The sequence below is a fragment of the Micropterus dolomieu genome, linkage group LG11 (assembly GCF_021292245.1).
Source record: "Micropterus dolomieu isolate WLL.071019.BEF.003 ecotype Adirondacks linkage group LG11, ASM2129224v1, whole genome shotgun sequence".
Lineage (NCBI taxonomy): Eukaryota > Metazoa > Chordata > Actinopteri > Centrarchiformes > Centrarchidae > Micropterus > Micropterus dolomieu.
The window spans coordinates 25191636-25213204 of record NC_060160.1 but is presented as its reverse complement, the minus strand read 5'-3'; the positions used below and the strand labels follow the sequence as shown (position 1 = coordinate 25213204).

General features: G+C 40.6%; 1 protein-coding gene across 1 annotated transcript in view; it reads right to left on the bottom strand.

The window, feature by feature from the left end:
* babam2 (BRISC and BRCA1 A complex member 2) overlaps positions 1-21569 on the bottom strand; it is an 82691-nt gene that overhangs the window by 6210 nt on the left and 54912 nt on the right. Inside the window, exons 7-8 of the mRNA XM_046063125.1 lie at positions 20530-20639; positions 6597-6696 (exon numbers count right to left, since the gene is read on the bottom strand). Of these exons, the coding sequence (XP_045919081.1) occupies positions 6597-6696; positions 20530-20639 (210 nt within the window). The remainder of the gene's footprint in view (positions 1-6596; positions 6697-20529; positions 20640-21569) is intronic.

Genomic DNA, 21569 nt, shown 5'->3' with positions numbered 1-21569 from the left:
GGGGGGGGGGAACGATACTGAAAATTCCCAATAAAAAAACAAAAACAAAAAAATAAACAACTCCACATTAATTTTCCAACACATGCACACAGGAACAGGTTCTTCTCTTGTGAGCACATGACCAACATGTTCTTAGCGCATGTTGGCAGGTGTGATTACTGATTATCTTTAAGTCCAAAGAAAAAGAAGCTCAGGGCTCACTTGACTGTTGAGCATCCTGGGCAGGTGAGAAAGCCTGCAGTTAGCCAGCCAGCCAGCCATGAAGGTGACCTTAGCAGGATGGTTATATCACTGCACCTGTTATGCTGACAAAGCTCAGGTTACTGAGCATCACAGAAAAAACCATCAGCAGAATTCTGTCTTACAATTGGACATCCACACTATTTAATCAAAGGTACATGAACAAAATACAGCAATGTGAAATCCATTTCACCACACTAGTGGGAGCGTTAAGTTATACACAGAGTTGGGTTGGCTCAAATTCCCAGTTGGCGAAATATTCACTAAGCATCGAGGCTAACACATCATTTATCGAACCTTTTTCTCTCTACATTCTTAGAAGCGAAGAGCAACGTACAAAACATTCAGGTGGCAGGCTTATTTTTAGCCCGCGCCGACCGTAACCCTCACCAGCTAAATGACAATCATCATCAGTGACAGACTGTGTCTTTTGGTTAATGCACTTTCTGCAAGCTGGTGTCAATATTCATTTTTAAAAAAAATCACTCTGTCACAACACCGCACAATCAGGATTGGACATAAAGACCAGCTGAGTGGTGACTCTTCTCCAGAGAAATCACCTTGCTGATCACCTCACGTCAACCTGAACTGAATCAGAGCCTCTAAAAATATTTATGGCTGCCAATAATAATTGTTTCTGGTCTAGATCTTTCAGTTTAGTTTGTCATAACTTTAGGTACAATTAACCTAAATAAATAGATTAGGGATTCAAAAGGATTTGAATTTGACCCGGGGATTCTGCACTGGTTTTTGATTCAATACAACTTTATCAAACCCCCCAAATTGAGTTATTCGTATATTTGATGCGCACATTACATTGATAAATTCACAATAAATTATGATGATTATGTTTCCCGTGACAGAAATGCTATCACTATACTGTGTGATTTATGAGCCAGGACTTTCCATAGTGTATCATACTGTACTATTACAGTCTTCTAAATGTAAACTTTTGGATAGAAGAGTAATTTCACGGTTCACATATCTGAAGGCATAAACTGAGTCTCTGCTCCAGCAAGGTGAGAATAATGTTATAATATAATATGATAAAAGGGGCAGGCGCATCTATAATGCAAACTAAAAGTCTGTTGCTGGTATTGATCATGTGCCGTAAGCAGCCAAAAACATGTAGTAAGTGTGTGCAGTTCAAGTGAGGACAGAATATATCAAATAAAGCTAGAGACAGTATTGCCTTACCCACTGCTACTGCATGGGTGTGATTACTCATCAGCCATGCATGAATGACAGCATTTTGTGAAAGAGGAAAGTAGTAATCTATGATACACACAGTCCTGTGTGATGGGGGCTCCTCTCTCCAAGAGCTCTTAAACACAGACACGCATTGTGACTCAGCCTCCTGTTCAATTATGTTTACATGGGACAGTGGAGGCGGCAATTTAGCTTTTTCAAACGCTGCAAGGCCACATACTCAATAAGCTGTTTATCTAGTTACACTGTGTGTGTGTGCCTGTTTTAAGGGAACTGTGGATAACTGAACTTTCCCACCCATACTGAGAAAGAATTCCCCCCCCCCCGTCACTGTGACTCGCAACCAAGTCTTTTTACTGGCTGCCTGGAGGTTTGAGTGATGCAAGACAGGTGAGCTTGCTCTGCAGGTATTCAAAACGTGCCTGCGCCCATGACTCCCTCAGCCATGCATCCATTTATTGTGTTTGTGCATGTCTCAATGGGGAGTGTGATGCAATAACGCCGGACGTGCTTCCTGCTGTGTGATTAAGAAATCTCTTCTCTCGCATACGCATTCACACCACCCCCGCCTTTCATATTATAAAGTGACTGATGTGATATCTGATTGCAAATTCATTTTTAAAAAACAATGTCTTTTGGTTATCTCATAAGATCCACACGGACATCAAAATCAAATGCTCGATATATGCTAGAAAAATCGTACTGAAAAAAAAAAAAGAATAAAATAATTACTAAAAGAAAATCACTTGAAATATTGGAAATTGCAGAACACGGACCTTAGACCTCGCTGACTACTTGACAGTTATTGATAAATAAGATGCGGTCTTCATTATGACATGCTCATTAAAGGAGTAAGCACACACAGTATCTTTCTAATTGATAATATACTTCTAAATATCACAGCATCTTCATATTTGTAAGAAGGTGTTACTCACAGGTTAGAAATGTTATGACTCATTTTTAAGTTTGCTTTTTTACTCAGCTTCTGGGAAATCCACTCACAAAACACACTGTTCTTTCTTCATGCACAGTGAAGAAGTCAGTGAATTGATTGTATAGATGCTGACACATCATGAAGAAGATACCCAGCCCTGCCTTTTGTTTTACAGTGATTTAGATGTTAACCTTATTTACTACTATTTTTATTACCATTTCAACATATGACAGCTTCTACGAGATCTTGCGGACATATTTGTTGGCAAAAGCAGTTAAAAAGTAAAATACATCTAAAACACTGGAACAGAGAGCCAAATGCCACCGAGACCTTTGGTACATTTATTTGTCGCAATATAACAAGTTATATAGTGAAATTGAGTTTGTAACTCCCTTCTGCTACATAGCAGACAATATTCATTAATATATTATTATAAAAATGGTAAACAGAAATTTACTATAATCAATGGAGCAGTGCTGAGGATGGATTTTAGCTTGGGGGAAAAGCTGGCTGGTGGTGCGACAGCTGAAACTTCTATATCTCTTCCCAATCGAGAAAGTATCACTTGTATTTTCCTAGGTCATTTTTGTATTTAGTTTTTTTGTGTTACATAATATTACTTTATTATTATTGTAATGCACTGGTAAAGTGTACTGAGATCCTTGTGATTTTAAATGTGTTATTTTGCTGGTTTACAAGTGAGATGCCACCACAGTATTTGTGGCCTGTTTACTTATAAACAACATTTTCCCTCCTCAAATATTACCAGAGTTGTTGCTGGTATAGTAATGTGTCCAACAACAGGGCGATCACTACGATTGTTTTTGTTGACCGTGCTTCTCCTCCTTATGTTTACTTTGCATAGCATGTTTGAAAACGCAATGAGAATGGCAGGCAAGTTTTTGTGTGTTGTGACTGGATTGACATTTCTGGATGAAGGCTACTCTTTAGAACCTGTTGGAAATTGGTCTCTTGTAGAAACATTAGTGCTCTCATAAGAGTAAGTTGAAGTGGTTCATTCATTACTAGTTACTCCCAGCTTCTCTCTCATAGGCCAATTTCCAACCTGACTAACAACTACAGATGATTTCATTGAAATGGACTGAAAGCAACTAATTAATTGTCTTGTGTGAGTTGATCACATACTGTATGTACACTGGAGATGACTGAAAACCCCTCAGGGCCTTTTAGTGTCTGAAGCGGATTTTCATGTGTCATTTTTTTAATGATGCAGATACCAGGTGCTGCAATCACTTGGCACAATCATAGTCACAAGCACAGCTGAGGTATGTGGCGGTATAGTTGTGTCAATACAATGATAGCATCTGGAATAAGTGGGAGGCTGATGGTGTTAAAAGAACAAAATGACTGCACAGCCTGCCTGTTTTTCTCCACCAGTCTTTGGCCACAATCAATAACACACGTACAGAAGCCGAATATCGCTTTGTGTCTCTGCTTACAATTTCAGCTTCTGCCTTTCTCCTCTGATGAATCCACTTATTAGCTCGGGTTTTCTTTTCTTTGCCTGGAAGTGACTCCAAACAATGCCCAATGCCACTTCTGCCACAGAAATGAGCCACATGTCTGCAAGAGACAATGCTAATTGCTACTTCATGCTGTCTAAGCACTTTAAGCAATTTAAATAAGCAATTTAAACTTTTAGTCCCTTTATGTTTGACCATTGAAAGGCCACAACAAATGACAAGTAACATTTTGAGGTCAAAGAAAGAGGTACAAAAATAACCGTTTTATGGAGATGTGGATGAAGTTGGCATGTGCTTAAACAATAAGCACCAAGACGATTGTCACATTCTCCAAAAACAGAGGTGTAAAAGTCTGTTATAATAATAGTAGTATTGTTTAAAGTTCGCTCTAGACTAATGTCACTGTCTAGAAGACCTGTAGATACTGTTGAATCCCAATCAACACTGCTTAAACTGGTTGGATTACTAGCTTTCAAACTAGCTTAACTAACATTAGCCAGTCTTTTCTGTGGAAGTTACTTTAAAATCTCAAATATGATGAAAGCTTTCACTTTTCAAAAAATCCACTTCAAACGAATGGGAACTAACACATAGTTTGAACACAACCCATGTCCAGTAGCCTAATCAGAAACTACATTGTGGAATTGATGTTGTTTTGCTCATCTGCATTGCCTCTAGGGCTGCACGAGAAAAAGTCATATTGTGGACAATATTGCGACTTGCGATTAGATTATAATGGAACGAATGGTACTATGAGTCCGCTTGCTTAATTATCAAGGAATGCGCGGAATACTGACATTTTGAAATGTGCATTTCTCAACCTGAACAAAGAACAAACAATAAAGGTTACGGTAGGTTGTTGTCTTAAAAGTTACTTGAACGCTGCTCATAAAACATTTTTCTTATTGCACGTAGGCTTATCTGTTTTAGGGACACATGCAAGAGCCCAGTGTGGGCGAAAATAATGAGCAGACTGCAGCGCACACACAGAAACCAGAGTGTCACGTACACTTTTTCTGTTTTATTAAATCGCACACTTTTTGCGGTTATGTAATCGCACATAGCGATTGCGACTAGATTAATCGTGCAGCCCTAACTCATGAGCAAGAACGGTTTGGCGTGGTTCCGGACATCTGAATCAATGCCTGCCCACATTTGCGATTTGCTCAACGAGTTGGGGTGAAACAGTCAATTCAGTCTAGTTATCAGGGCACTAACAAATGACTCCAGATTTGTTTGTGGTGGTAATGTGAAATGGTTCCACACATTAGGTCTCACTTTTTTTGTGTTATGATAATCCATTCCCAGCATGCACGTGAAAAGGCATGAAACAGAAATAGATCCAAGTGACAGAATTCTACAAATGTCCCCCGCTGGAGTAATAAGCCTGTTGCGCTTATACACTGAACATTTTTAATTTGGACAGATCACTACTGATTATGTTCAAAGGATTGTGTGCATTTCATATTAAACGGCAGCAACATAGCATGATACACGGCTAACAAGGCAATGCTGTTTCACATGGCTGTGTTGTGTTGGCTGCAGTGCTCTTCACACTGCTTTCAGGGGAGCAAGATGTTTGTTGTTGAGTATTAAGTCACACGACTCCTCTGACACCGAAAACACAATAATCCCTAAACCTGAATTTATGTTATTTATTGGAAATGCTAAAATACTTTTGACTTTAATAACAACAACAGTTGACCAGAATGCAGCACTTCGTGCCGGTTACACTTTGCATACTGCTAGAAAACCAACAGTCCTGAGTGAAATCAGTGAGAGTGACGCTGGCATGGAGAATGCTGGAGCTGTTTGGTTCAGTGTAAAAAAGCAAAGCATAGTGACAGGTCTTTTTTTATGGCAGTGCTGCAGAATCTCTGATTAAAAAGGGCTTTAGAGGCAGTATTTGTCTTGCACTGTAAACTTAGAAATGTATACGTGCTCTTTAAAATTTGATAGTGATGGTGACATTATGAGCAAGACTCCTCCTTCCTTGTGTCACACTGCCTTTTATCTGCTATTGACTCTGCTTTTCAACATGCCTTTCCAAACACAGGCTGTGACCTCCTTGACTCTATCAGGGAAGTGGAGGGAGTGCCTCTGACACTGCTGGACTTTAACACCCAGAGACATGGAGGTCAGTCAGGGCCAATTGAGCTCCAGAAACACTGAGTATGCTGGTCAGAGTCCAGGTGAACAGGAAGAGATGGAGGGTATCTGTGTGCATTAGGTGTGTGTGTGTTGGGGGGATTTGTGGGGGATGGGCATTTCCCTTGAGGGAAATGGCATTATGCTGCCTCTACACTGCATACCTACCTGTCAACCTGCAGAGGCTAAGGAGCGCTCAGACAGCCTATGGAGGTTGGCCAGTACGCCCACGTTGGCTGAAGCCAGACACGTGCATGGATGCACATTAACACACACACACAAATACACAGCTTGACAAAAGACATCCCTCAGTGGACGCATGCGTTGCTGCACCAAAGCTTACAAATTTGCAATAAATGATTCATATACCTGTCACACACATACACACACAAAGAGTAAAGAGTCTTGTGTTTATTTAAAATAGCTAGACATTAATGGCCACAAATAACGTAAAATAAAGCTGACCCCAACACTAATAAGCTTTATTTCTTTACGATATCCAAATACATAACACACACACAACACACAAAGCACATTTAACCACACTGTGTAAAAGAAAAATGAGAACCAAACACTTTTACCTTGTTTGTGAGTAACTGGCACACTTGAGGGACATAGTCAATTAGGCATCCTCCACTGGGGAATGCTGGGATATGAAGTGCTGAGGAGCCTCCCAGAGCACTGATTGGAAAAAAAAGAAAAAGACTACAGTTAGCCTGTAAATTCACATATTTCGGTTGCACAGAGCATCAAGTTACTGCCATGGTTTCTCTGCCACCAAGACAATCTTGACAATTCAACTTGTGTCCATCTGGCTTTATGGAAATTTATGTGAACTACTGAGCAAAAGCAAACCTAACACTGAGCACATTAGTTGGCTGCTATCTACTGAAGTAGTGGAATTAGACAATAAAAGGAGTGACTCATGCCTGTGGCATCCTCGTCATTCTCCTTCACTCGTTCATTTATTCTTTTGACATCCTCCCGATTCAATCCTGCAGCACAGCTCCATTAGTGATTAGCGCATGCTTGTTTAATCAGGAAATCTTCTGCTGCAGCTCTCCAGTGACTAACCAACCGAAGTAGTCACTCCCTCGTTTTTTCTGATGTGGGGCAAAAACAAAGGGAATACCCTGAGGACGGGTTAAAGGTCTTAGGGAATCGCTTATTGGCTTTTAATTCTCATTTAAAGACACATAGAGGAGGACTTCGTCTGCTGCTATCTATTTTAATGTCATTCCCATTATAGCAGGCCAGTCACAGGGCATTAAGAAATGCTGTTATGTCATTTTAAAAGCAATGCAGAAGTGGATGACTGCCGTTTACCAGGTTAAGCATGCACGTATCATGCAAATAGCCTACATCACGTAACATTATGTCAAATGTCAAAGATGACATATGTTGAGATGCAGCACCTAGGCCAAGTTCTTTACGTGATCAGAAAGTCTATGGCGTGATAATAACGTATCTGAAAGCGAAACAACAACAGCGAGTTACAAACCATCTTTCTTAAGGTGACCATCATCGTGCCATCGAGCTCAACTAGCAGATCCTATCAGTATAACCAAACAACTGCATTTTAACTTTCCTTTTTGTACAACGAAGGTTAAAGTCGAGGGAAACTGGACTTGGTTGAAGATACTGGAAACTTGAAGATACTGGAACAACTGGATACTTTCCAGTATCTTCAACCAAGTCCAGTTGCCCTCGACTTTAACCTTCGTTGGATAACTATGACCTGGATCACTGAGAATCTTCATAGACATATTTCCATTTTGTAGTTAAAGCTAGCGTGTAGGACTTTCACATATAAATTCATGTCCGCCCCGTTAAAGTCCTCTGCAAATGAGTTCACACAGTGCTGATTAAGCCTTTCACCACCAGTTAAACCTCTCTTTAAAAATAATAATAAATCTGGTGTCTGATTAGGACAGCTCGAGGGCTGTACAGGCTTGTTGGACAAAAGAAAAAAGTAACTCCAAATCAACATTAGTTGAATGCACACACAGGCATACTGTGCTGTATTCAACTTAACTAACATGGCTAAACAGTTGTAATAGTTGGATAGAACTCGGAGGATTCTGAAACACAGTGTCCTGGCTGTGTAACATCCTGGAAACTATCAAGCTACTTATGTGTGTGGAATTTTGTAAGTTAAGACCAATTTCTATAAGCTGAATTTAAAGTTTTCTCTGCTAGTGCCAGCAGCTGCAACTAAACATGCGCATTAGGTTGAAGATGTTGCTGCATCCTTGTTAAGTTATTAATTATTTATGACAGTTTGGCAGATCTCCAAAGGACAACTACATTCATTAGAGCATTTTCATTAGTTACTCTAGTCTCCTCAGCTTGCCTTCAAGTCTCAAGTCAAGTTGAGTCTTCAGAGATTCAGAGATGCAAAAACTCGACTCGAATCTGAGGTCATCTCAGGACAACCACAAAGAAAGAGCTTATTTACGATACTATGACACTCAGAAATGTTTCCAATCCTATAGCCTCATCTTTGCAAAAATAATAGTTCTTACACACTGGAAGAAGACAGAAGTCCCCTACCACAAAGATGTGGCTTAGTGACTTCACAAATACACTGTATTTAGAAGGAATAAGTTATATTCTAATGAACAAAATTCCTTAATAACACAAGATCTGGGTACCTCTCACTCTTTATCTTGAGCATGTGACCCAAGTTTAATATTTCCCCTCTGAAACCAGCTGAGTAGTGAGCTGATGGTAGGGTAGGGTGGTTGGGGTATGGTGGGATGGACCTCGTTTTTTCTTTGTGTCCCCCCCAAACTCATATTTTTTTGTATTAGTTGCTACCTTATTTGAAAAAGTGCACTTTAAGATATGAACATATGTTGATGCGAACGTATCTGCCCTGCTTTCTTTGGACAAATGTCATTTGCTCAAATAAAAAAAATAAAGTTTTAAGAAGGAAGAAATAGCTCATTTCACATGGTGTGGGGAAATATTTCCCACATTTTCTTATTGCTTCAAGCGTAAAGGCAGCGACTAGCACATAAGTCCTAAGAATTACACAATGTTGAAAATTCCAAAGAAAGGTTGTGGGAGTAGTGAGGAGGAAGGTGGAGCACAGCACCATGCGCTCCACCTTACTGTCATAACAAAAAACCACAAATGATTATGGGAACATGCCTTAACAGAGGTCATGAAAAAGTCAACAGTGAGTGGACTCATAGTTTTGACTGTACATACACACTTGGCCTAAGAGTGTCTTCAGAATAACTAATAAAAGCTGTCATACTGTGTAGAAAACAGCTGGTTTCTTATCAGCTGGCTCATTTGTCACACGCAGGAGTTTTTTATTGATTGTCTGTATTTACTCAAATTAAATCAAAGATAAGACTCGCATCCATCCACAAAGATTAAAATATGTTAACAGCTTTTTCTCCACTGGTCTAAGTTTGGTCTTTTTGCCAACTGATGCGCAACTGAATATTAATAAGGTCTTGTTCACAGAGAAGCCATGCAAACTGTCATGAAGCCATTTGTCATTGTCAAAAACCTTTTCTCCACAACTCCAAAGCCATCATTTACAGTAGGTTTTGTGCACATAATTAGCATTAGCCTGTGCATTTTGCTGTGCACCAACAAATGGTCGATTGAAAATGGTTTGCAGCAACGAGGAGAGAAGCCTTTGAAAATGAAAATCTAAATGATGCCCATCTATCCTCCCACAGATCTAAGAATAGCTCATCATTCAGATGGAAATGCGGACAGAGGCACAAAATAGACGGTGGTGTGTTCGTCACTCATTTGTGTCAATGGCAGGCATGTGAACAAATGTGATGCATTTTGGATTTCAATGGTTTTGCTTCTGGAACTCTGAATTGAATGGAGGCTGATTAGACACCAGCCTCTTTGCACTAGTATTAAATAAAAGGTCTTCCAACATCCAAAACTTGACTATCTGAGAAGTTCTAAAACAGTGGTTCCTAACTGGTCTAGTCTTGGGGTTCAAATTTTCCCTTAGACATCAGGTCACAGTCCACGATAGACCAACTAAACCCAGTGAATTTATTCCCATCCATCCATTCTGCCTGTCAGAGGATTCTAACCCAGGACCTTGTTGCTGTGAGGAGACCATGCTTATATTTCACAAAATGAAATCTAAAATACATAACATGTCAAAGTATATAATTATGTCAAAGTAGAGAACTTGGCTCACTTTGAATGGACCTGAACCACCAGCTGGTTGGGAATCTCTGCTCTAAAACACGACTGAAAATAAAGTTTTAAGCCTCCACAAAGAACGGACCCAACAACCTGAAAAATGCTGACTGAAGAGTATATTTGCTGAACATGAGCCATTTTTTACTGCAGGAGACCGTATAAATTGCATTTAGGTGCCAAAACTGAGAATCAAACGTTTGACAAGCTACACCTTTTCTCAAGGTCAAGCTGAGGGGGGGGACTTAATTAGGCCCGCTAGTTAACGCTGTGTTAACATTCCCTAAACTTGGGGGACTCATTTAAGAGATTACAAATAGAATGGTCAAAATGAATGCAGCTGAGGGCAAGATATCCTGACTTTCAGTCCATAATATCAGTAAAGCCTGGATCCTACCTTTCCTATTACCCAACTAATAATATCTTTGGCTGGTCTTTGGACCCAAGCAAAGTTTCACAGTGTTGAAGAGGAGATATCATACAACTGTTTTTACACGCTGAGTAGTTCTCCCCATGACTCGTGGACTGACTTCTGTGTGTAAAATCAGTGGAGTTCCCCTTTAATCACGGAGTAGGCTGCAAGAACACTGACCAAAGTGATATGCTGTAGGTGTTGATGTCAAAAAACGGTGACTGAAGGGAATCTGTATGCACCTTTTCATATACAGTCTGTAGTATGCACACTCCGAGTCCGAGTCATGTTTAGATGCATACAAAAACAAACACATTTCCACATCTTAGTTTTAAAAGTTTCAAAGTGGTTGTTTCTAAAGGTAAAATCTTTATTAACATGTCAGTCATCTAATACTTCCAGCACGAGCTTTAAAATGCTTAAAATGGAGCTTCCTGTGGGTGGGCTCACAATCTAGACATAATGGTGTTTTACTTTCCAAGTGGCACCCTGAAGAGTCCCCGCTTCTGTCTCCACTGGTGACACCACTCTCGACACTACCCACACACACTGGAGTCATCAAGCAGACATGCTGCCTAACACAACCCCTCTGAGCAATGCAACCTACTGTATGACATATTTACTGTACAGTAGATAATGGTAGATACACGCATGTAAACAAACACATATACAAACACACACATGCTGACAGGGCTGCCTGTGACTTCATCAACCAGAGAGATTATCCTGTGTGACTCAGGTGGATGGTGACGAAGCTCAGTTTGTTTATTTGTGTGTGGTTTTGTGTGTGTGTGTGTGTGTGTGTGTGTGTGTGTGTGTGTGTGTGTGTGTGTGTGTGTGTGTGTGTGAGAGAGAGAGAGAAAGGGTGTGTATGACAGTGCAAAGAGAGCGTGAGAGCAGATAAAAGCTCAATTGGAGAGAGGGCAGACATGATTCATTACCAAAGTGAAAGATAAGGCCAAGAAGAACTGTTTGGAGATTCAAATGTAGTTTCAAAGCAGCAACATTTCCATTTTGATTGCCTTCTTCATTTCCTAAAGCCTGGAGGGTGCTCAAAGGCCCACATATGACTCTGCTTGTTGACTGCTTGGACTAAATAAGAACCTTTTCTTCCTATGTGTGCCCTGGCCTATGGCCATAGGAGTCAGTAACCTTTCTGTTATGAGGTGACTATCTGGCACAGCAGTACAGAATCTTACTTAGACGCACTATTCATCATCCATTTGGATAAAACCTGATTAATAAGAGCCCCAGGATGCAACCATTACACACACTGACTAGTATACAAGGTTGGGCAAAATATTCTTGTTGGCCACTGTCACACCTTCAACTGGCGGTTGTTGATTTATTTGGCGGTGGGGTGGGTGCTAATAGCCACGTGAGCTCCACATAACCCTCTGTAGGTTGTGGCTATACTCCTACTATCACTGGATTAGTAACCCTTTAATCAAATATACTTGTAATATGTAATTTGTGTATTTGAAAGGGCACAATTGAGTGTCAGGTGAGGGGGTTTATGCAGTTTGAGGACAGGCCAGTGAATTAATCCCATTTTGCCACTTCTGCAACTACTGATGACTTACAAATTGGGCTTTTAGAGGTCCTTTTTGTGGAGCTCATAGTCCCTAGATAATTCCTTGTGCCAAAGCTGGAAGTCAGGGCAATCAGTTTTATTTAGATAGCCAAATATCATCAATCTGCCTCAAGGGGATTTTCAATCAGTAGAGCACACGACAGCCTCTGTTCCTTAGACCCCTGATTCAGCAGGTGACCTCCCCCCCCCATATAAAATTGATTTTGATTTTTGTCATGAAGATTTCTTTGTTATTTCGAAAAATCTACGATTTCAAACCACATTTTGGAGGGTTTTCAGGAGGCTTACAGTGACTCCACCATTATATTTGTGCAGTGTTTTATGACTATTGGCAAGATTTCTCTCTATATAATGGTACTAATAAATCTGAGAGCAGGAAATGTGTATGATTTCTGTAGCATTACCTAAAACCATAAAGTCACATTGCAAATATCACATGCATAGCAGGTACAGAAAATACATAGAATAAATACATAAAAGGAAGTGAGGGGAAAGTAATGTGTAAGGAATGTACATACAGCAAATTATTAATAATATATAAACTATTGTTATTATTAATATGTGTGTTTGCTTTTGGACGCCTCTGTATAACACATTAATTATTTACAGCAACTCAATTGCAGAATCCATTTGTGAAATTTGAATCGCGCTATTTTCAGCTTTTTAATGAACAAAGCTGGTCAGATCTAATGTTTGAACTTCAGTGAAGATATTTAGCATAAACACTGGGGATTTTAGACGGCCTACATATTGCAGGAAGAATCTACTTCCAATAACAAAGCAGCCAAAAAGTCACTTCACAGAAAAAAAAAAAAAAATAATAATAAAAAAACACACACCGCAGAAGTGTTCAAGGAGACAAGGAGGAGAAAAAGTGGCAGAGTGCTTTGAGCGGCTGAGAGTGAGAGAAGTGTCTGCACTGACATCTTAGACTGTTGAGTGGGTTTGCCGGGTTAGTGGTGAATTTATTTTATCAGACTGACAATTTCTGACTGCGACAAGACGTTCACAAAACCTTGAAAAATATCTGATCGAAATGCAAAGATTTTCAAAGGCTATAAAACACCTCTACAGACCCTGGAGAAGGGACACACACAAACTGTACACCCACACAGGCACATGCACACACGCAATACTCACACACATCAGCAGGCAGGCATGCACACACACACAAACACACAGGCACACACACACACACAGGCACCTAAAGGCAAATGCAGATACACAAACATAAGTGCGCTGCAGCCTAAAACTGTCTCTCTGTGTTGATTTTTCTGGGCTCCTAAATCTGGTTTGGGGGCAGAGACGGTGCCCACTCGATTCTTTTATGCAATGCAGCAGGTTTTCTGGGGGAAGGAGAGATGTATCCAACTCATCTCATGGGCACCGCACAATCAGGTAAACGAGAAGTAAAAGCGAAAATGAAAAGAGCGGTGAGGAGTCTGCTTACAAAATGGTCGAAGGAGACACAAAAGCAATCAGATTTAAAGGAAAAGACTCTGCAGATGTGTGGTTGTCGGTGAGGGCTACAGAGCCAAATTCTCTGATTCTGATACCAGCTGCAGAGAAACAATCTCATTCAGATCGTTCACTATTACAGATAAAAACTCAGTAATGCTAATGAGCATTTCATCGCTGCAGCACTAACAACAACAACAACATAATCATAAAAAAAAAAAGAAGAACTATAGCTGTCCCAGCCGACCCTAAGGATCGGTATCAGGGCAGATCCAGGTATCTTTTAATGGATCGGCTAAAATAAAGCAGTTCAAAATTAGATTCTTTCTGGTTCTGTCCACCTCAGCCTGCTCGTGTTGCAGCACTGCTCTCCTTAACGCCAGCCAGGTGCAGCATTTCACTCTCTCCTTCTTGTTAGCAAAGAGCAGTGTAGAAAATATTCAGGTTGCAGCTTCTCATTTTTAGCCGGCGCTGACAGTCACTTTAACCAGTTCTTTAAAACATCTGAAATCAATATTCATATATTTAAAAAAAAATAAAACAGATCACAGGACTACTTACCTGTGGAAGGGGTCACTAATAGTGATGAACCTATAGAGATTGATAGCCTCACCGTGCAGTTGCATTTTAGCATCTTTTAGCTCACTGTTTTGGTTGTGTGAATATTGGACATATATTCAGGTAGATGCATGCACAACTGCAAACGAATGTTGCTCTGCATCTGCAGGATGCGTAATAATATGTAATATGTTCCACATACCAACCTAAAAGGTGATTATATGTCATCGCTGTGTTCACAGCTTGTTTCCGCTCTGCCCCAGAGAATCTGTTTCTTAAGGTTTAAAGACAGTCACCAATTCCCAAGCCATCTGGAGAACACAGCGTCTATGCATTTTAACATACAGCTCAGTGAAATGATGAAAAATGAAGTAAAAACAATGTTGCCTAAAGCCACAGAAGGATACTATCTATGTTAGCTCTGCAGAAATTGTTTGATGCCTGTGTGAGATTAATGTTCAAAAAATTCCACAGGGACGGCTGTTTCATGCGCATATTCTGAAAACCTCAGCCCATTCCGATAGCTATTCATATCTTTAATTGGACTTGTCTCTTTGGTATATAAATCCAAGCCAACTTGATCCCAACCCACTTGATACTAGTCACCCTATGACTGCCCTGTCTCATAACTATTCTGTTTCGTTGGGTTACTAGAATCCTGCATTTTTTGGTCTGATCAAAGCAGAACCTCTACTGCAACAGAAGTTGTTAAAAAATTGGCTTGACAACAAATTCTACCCAAAGACGCCTTCAAAGCTAACATTTTTTTACATTCTCTAAATGTCTACATCTATTTTACACTTAACAGTTACTTTAAATGAGCAGGGAGGGAAAATCATGGGAGCTACAGAGTGGAACACCATGCCTTTCACAGTATATTTTATTCTAGGCGGCCGTAAAACATTATATAACAAATGAAGACTGAATCTGAAAAGCAGGTGAATCTTTAAGCCTACAGAAAAACAATGATTTGACTTCTCACAATCAATAATTTCTACAGAAAAAGCAGCAAATACGGTTGTACAGTCACATCAAAGATAGGAGCCGATGCAACAGTCTACGTACTCTGTACATTATTGGTAAAAATGTGGGTGTCTGTCAGGGTATTTCAACATCTATTTTTCCCCTTGCCGCTCTGTAAGGCAAAAAAAACATTACAGTGATGGTCTGTTTGAAGACGGGAAGAAAAAGTAGCAGAGTAAGAAAGAGAGAGGAAGAGGGAATAGAAATAGGAGGTATAACACTGTAGCTCAGGGGGCTTACGAGTCTGCGTTCAGAGCTCTTAGATCCGAGCCCCTGCTGAAGGAGAGTAAAAGTGAGATATCAAACAACTCAGGAGTGATAAAAGAGAAGAGCAGAGAGGTGGAGGAAAGAGAAAAGGATAGAGAGGGAAAAGCTCTCTTCTCCCGTGTGTTGTTTTTTTTCTCTCGCTGCGTTTCAGTCGAGCGAGGGACGACCTTGCTGGGTAGAGCACAGCTCTTCTCTCTCTTTTAAGTCCCACTCACTCTCTCGGTTCCCTTTGAGGATCAGCCAGAGGGATCAGCAGAGGAGAGAGAGTGATAGAAAAATGGAGAAAGACGGAGAGAAAAGAGACAGGCGGCAGACATGTGAAAAACAGGGGAGGGGGGTAGAGAGATACGACCGAGGACAGAAGTTAAAAACGAAAAAATAAGTGAATTTAAAAAAAGTAAGATAAACAGGATATCAGCGAAGGATAAGGGAGCGGATGGAGGATGAATGGACAAACGGAATGATGGACAAAATGATCAGACAATTGATAAAATGATATAATGGCGGAAAGACAGGTATACAGAAATTGCAGACAGACAGAACACGGGAAATTTTGACACTGAACAGATGTAGTTGCTATAAAAGCCTGTACCAACACTGAAATCCAGTGATGCCAGAACCAAAGCTGAAGTGATGTCTGTAGCTGTCCACAGCTGCTCTGTTCACTATTTTGAATAAATTGGAATGATTTTTGATTTGTGTGCATTTTAGTGTGTCCATTATATGATATTGTAAAAGTTTAGTTTAAAGTCAAATCCCATTTCTATATTGTAGTTATTTTATGGGTAGGGGCAGAGTCTGACATTCCCGCCCTGGATTCACATTGTCTACCTCTACACGAGGGATTCACAGGAAAACGTTGCAGCATGTAATGCAGGGTAATTGTATCTCCCTGCTAACAGCCTCACTACATACAGTCACTCTCTTCACACTGTGCCAGAGCTATCGGCAGATAATTTTGAACACAATGTCTACTGTACACAGGAGGCATAGCAAACAGCACGTTAGCAGAGCAGCGGCTTTAGTGTCCACGTAGGATGCGTTCACGCACAGTATTAAGTGTAGCTCAGACTACATAATCATTGTACTTACAGGTGAACAAAAAAAGTCTCAAAATATGATTTGCTTATACACACATATAGAAAAATGTGAAACGTAAGCCGTTGCCTGGCCTGTGTAGACAGCTGTACTGATTAAAATAAAAACGCTTGTTTGGCTGCACTGTAAACAGCTACACCAGCTGCTCGTCTGTTGTATTTCTGAAGCCGCTTAACAAGTGCTTGCTGTAGTATAAATCTGCAGAAATCTTCAAGATTACAACTTTAAGAAAGGGAAAGGAAGAGGGGTTAGTTAAAAACCGGGAAAGGTGAATTAAAACAAACTGCACACAGACAAGACGGGGGATAAGGGAGTGAGGGAAGGAAGAACAGATGTGTGGACAGATGGAGGATGAATACACAGACAACACCAACATTGGAAAAAATATAGGTTGATTGTTTGAAAGATGGAATGACAGAAAGACTGCAGACATAAAGAACTGCAAAACATTTTGACACTGAATAGATGTAGTTATACGACAATCTGCACACTGAAATCCAGTGGTGCCAAAACCAAAGCAGAGCCAATTTCTGTATCTGTCCACTGTGGCTACACTCACTAATCATAAAATCAAAAGTGATTTAAACAATTTCCAAAGCTGTTTTGATGTGAATTTTATTTTGGCATGATACTGTGACCATTTGTGGTCATTCGGGTTAACGCAGAAGCTCCTGAATGTCGTTGTCTATCAAACACTCGCAAGAAAAACAGAGAAATGTGCAGGAACGCTGCAACAAATGAGTTTTCCTCTTCACTTGAGTCGATGCAGAGACTATGGGCAGCTACACAAGACCAAAGACTAACAAGGGTCAGTAAGGGACATGGAGGAAAACTAACAGGGTAACAGGCTCTGCATGAACACACGTACAGCAATAGGCTGGCTCGCACACGTCCTCATGCTAAATTAAGTAGAATCCACAATGAATACAATACGAACGCGCTCATGCATGAACTCGCACACACATGCAATTGTCAAACAGCGGTGAAGAAGACATACATTTTCGCCCTGGGTCATGAATTAACACACTCCCACACAGCTGACAAATAGGTGCACAAAAGCAAAGTAGCAGAGCATATTCATACATGGCCTTGATATGCATATGTGCAAATCTCTCAAGACAAAGAGGCAACATTAAGAAGAAGAAGAGAGAGCTTGGCTAAGTGATCAGTTGTACATGTCCATAATAACACAATTTACAACTTTATTATTTAAAGCCATCACTGATGTTAATGCTTTTCTATGATCGATGAATGAATGAGCCATTTTCATGCTCTGCTTGGAGTATGATGCACTTATTTTGTCTTATTATTTGATATTTGGTTTTGTCACATTTGGTATCATTTAATCATCTTATGTTTTTTTTTTTTTTTTTAATTGCGCTTATATTGTACTCTTGCCATAAAGGACTCCCTTGAGAACAAGATGGTACATCTCAAGGGGTTATTCAATTTCAATTTCCAACAACATGGCAACGTGTTTCTTAGAGGGTTTAGATGAAGAGGGTTTGTTTTATAGCCTCTCCTCCTCTATCTAAGCTGCCGCCGCTGCCGCACCGCCAGAAACTACCCCTCTCCATCCCCTTGCGCCGTAGCTTCCCTACTTTCTGCTCTCGACTCTACTGCCTTTAGCCTCCTTCTGTCTGTTCTCCTCACGCAACTGGCAGAGGAGGAGAGCCTGTAACACCACTGCAACAGCTTCAGTCTGGTCTGGAACCGTGGTAAGGTCAGTCTCTCTCACAAGCGCACACACACAGAGCTCCATCATAAAATAAGCAAACATATGCATTGAACGCACATATCTAAACCCTGAGGTATTCAACACCATAACAGTGCTCTTGATGTAAGCCTCTTCAAACAAATGGATTTTCCATGCAGAAAGGTGTCCATCAAAACAGCTTCTTTCTTGCAAAAACACAGCAGCAAAAGTATGAATATTAAATCAAAACCCAAAGCTTTTATCTTTTATTCTGTGCTTAATACTACAGTAAAAAACAAATAAAACCTCTGCATCAAGGTTTGCAGAATTGTGTGATGTAAAGGAGATATAGCAGTCTCTCTCATACTGTTGCTAAGATATGCTCTTACACATGGACAGCACGGAAAAAATTAGGACTATGTAGGACAAGCAGTAGGCAGGTGACCTTTGTTTTGTGTGGTGTAATTAGGGTATTTTGTTGCAGTTGCTGCATGGGGATAAGGTCCTGTCACAGTTCATTTTTACATATTGAAGAGGAGGAGCATCTGTGTGTGTGTGCATGTATCTGCTTCAGCGATTGCGCTGGAGAGAAAGATAAGTGGATATACACAGTAAATGAGAGAGAGATAATGGGCAGAAATGGGATGAAAATGGTAGCAGACAAAAAAGGGGAGAGGAAGGATTTGATTAGTGTAAAAATACAAACAACTGGAGAGAAGGACAAAAACCGAGGAGCCACAGAGGAGCATGGAAGACGAGGATGAAACAGGAACATGGTGAGACAGGAGGATATGAGAGAGAGAGAGAGAGGTGGTGGGGGGGCTGTGGGTGTGTGGGGGTTAGAGGTCTCTTAACCTGGTGCGACGGGGCGTGTGCTTGTAAATAAACATCAGCCTGAGATTATTCCGAGCACGAAAGCCCAGACTGTGGGGCCCTGAGGTCAGAGTGGGCCCATACCTGGCTCTCACACACACATACACACACTCACACACACACACGCACGCACACTTATCTACATCCACACCTACAAAGACTCAGTGTTGAGAGCAAAGCCTATTCAAATACTGGTGCGTGCACACAAACACATGAAAACAGACGACATACATTTGGGATATAAAAACCCACAAGCACGCATACATTCAAACACACACCCGTCTGCACACACAGACATACGCCCAAATGTAAACTGACAAATGCACACAAAGACATACATGCACACTAAATCTAGCAAGACGAAAAATGGATTTGAACAAAGAAGACGCACACTGCTGAGGTACCCACTCATACAGTGCCCACAGACTCACAGAAAACATTCCACACACAAGCCTGTACATGTGCGCGTGCGCACGCACACACACACACACACACACACACACACAGAGTCTCTGTATTTATAACACCCCAGATGTCTGCAGACATCCAGTCATTCCTAGCTCAGACGCTGTGTGTCATCCATCTCATTTTTTGTTCTTCCCTTGTTGTTTTTGAGGAACCAACTGATGAGTCCAGACACTGGGATGTGGGATTATTCACAATGACATAATATGTCGCTAGATTCACAGCACACTCACACTAATCCGTCAACTACATCTTGCATCTTCAAAATCAGCAAGCGGAGCGAGTGAGCCCACTTCACCTTTGGCTGACCGTCCCTGTGATTCTAAAGGTATCGTATCTTTATAAGTGAGTTACTGCAACAAACCTTCAGACCTTTTCGTTTCCCCCTAATACGGATGGAATGTGTCTGATTTAAGGATAATTAATCCTGGATGGTTTATACAATGTTCATATTAAGTACTTGCAGCGGCAAGACCCTAGTCTGTGATGTTTTCTGGTAGTACTTTATGAAAATGCTACTTTATTTTGAAAGAAAATGTTAATGATAAACTAATTTCATGGACAAAGAGACAGAGAGTATAAGAGTATGCAACTTCTTCTAGCACCATCACAACATCAAGCTAATTCAAATGGAAATGGTAAAACCACCTATGGGTCCATAACATCATTTATTGTTAATGTAGAGAAAAGGTTGATCGTCTCCATTGTCCAACTTTCAGATCCTTTGAGCCCCAATTGTTTCTAATTTACTGTCATGCCATTTTTCATGTGGTGTCACAGATTGCATACACAAATCACGATCTCTATCAAAACATACATATAACTGAATTAACTGATAAAGCAACAATACAAAATTATTTATTGGTGCGATGGGCTTACTGTTCAATGCTGGGGGAAAGGTAGAGTTTTGGGAAGACTTGGGTAGCCTCAGCATCCTCGAAGCTCACTGAGAGAAGGGCAACGTCCTCTCCAGGGTCCAGTGCTGTGTCCTGAGAACGACAAAGTCAGGCCTGTAATTCAGTACAAGCACTCCTCATTGGCAAAACGCCATTGAAATGAAGCTGAAACTCATTTAAATAGCTGCAGACTGAAATCCCAAAGCTTCAGAGTGTTTTAGTTAAGGCTGGGGATTTGTTAGTTTGTATTTTTCATGTCTGTCACTTGCCCGTCTCATGGATCAGACAAATTCTATTTTATTAAAGGAGACCTATTATACTGCTTTCCAGTCCTTTATTGTAGTTCTGTGACTCCTGTATGGCAGCTTTGCATGATTTAAAAAGAATTTATACTGGTTCTTCATGTAGGCCTTCATTTGAGCCTCAGTCTGAAACAAGCTGTAGATGCTCCTGCAAGACCCCCTGAGCGTTGCTATCCTGTTGCTGTGTGGAGCAAATGACCATATATGGAATAGCGTCTCCGTCTAGCTCCTTATGAAGCAGAACGGAGCCGTTGGTAGAAAAAGCAGTTCAAAACAGAGCGTTCAGAACAGGAGGAATCTGAGGTTTTGGCTCACAGGGATTTCTTTTAAATACTTTGACCTCATTATTTAAAGCTTTGGCCATGTTTAACATGAACATCCAACAAAGTAACATAAACATTGTAGATAAGTCATAAAATATAGAAAAGCATAATAGGTTTCCTTTAAATGAGTCAATCAACACTGACTCTGAGACCATAAGGACACCTGTGTTTTTTTATGCTCCGAGTCTTTCTTTTTTCCCTCTAGCGCACTTAGAGAAGCATTATCTCAACGGACCGATGGTTAAATCACACAAATCTCCTGCCGTTCATGTTGCCAACTTATTAACCATATCTGTAATAACTGATTATGGTCCCCAGTGTCACTATAAGCTTGCTGGTTTCATTATAGGCAGATTTCATCTGCCCTCTATGTTGGGGGGGGGGGGGGGGGGGGAAAA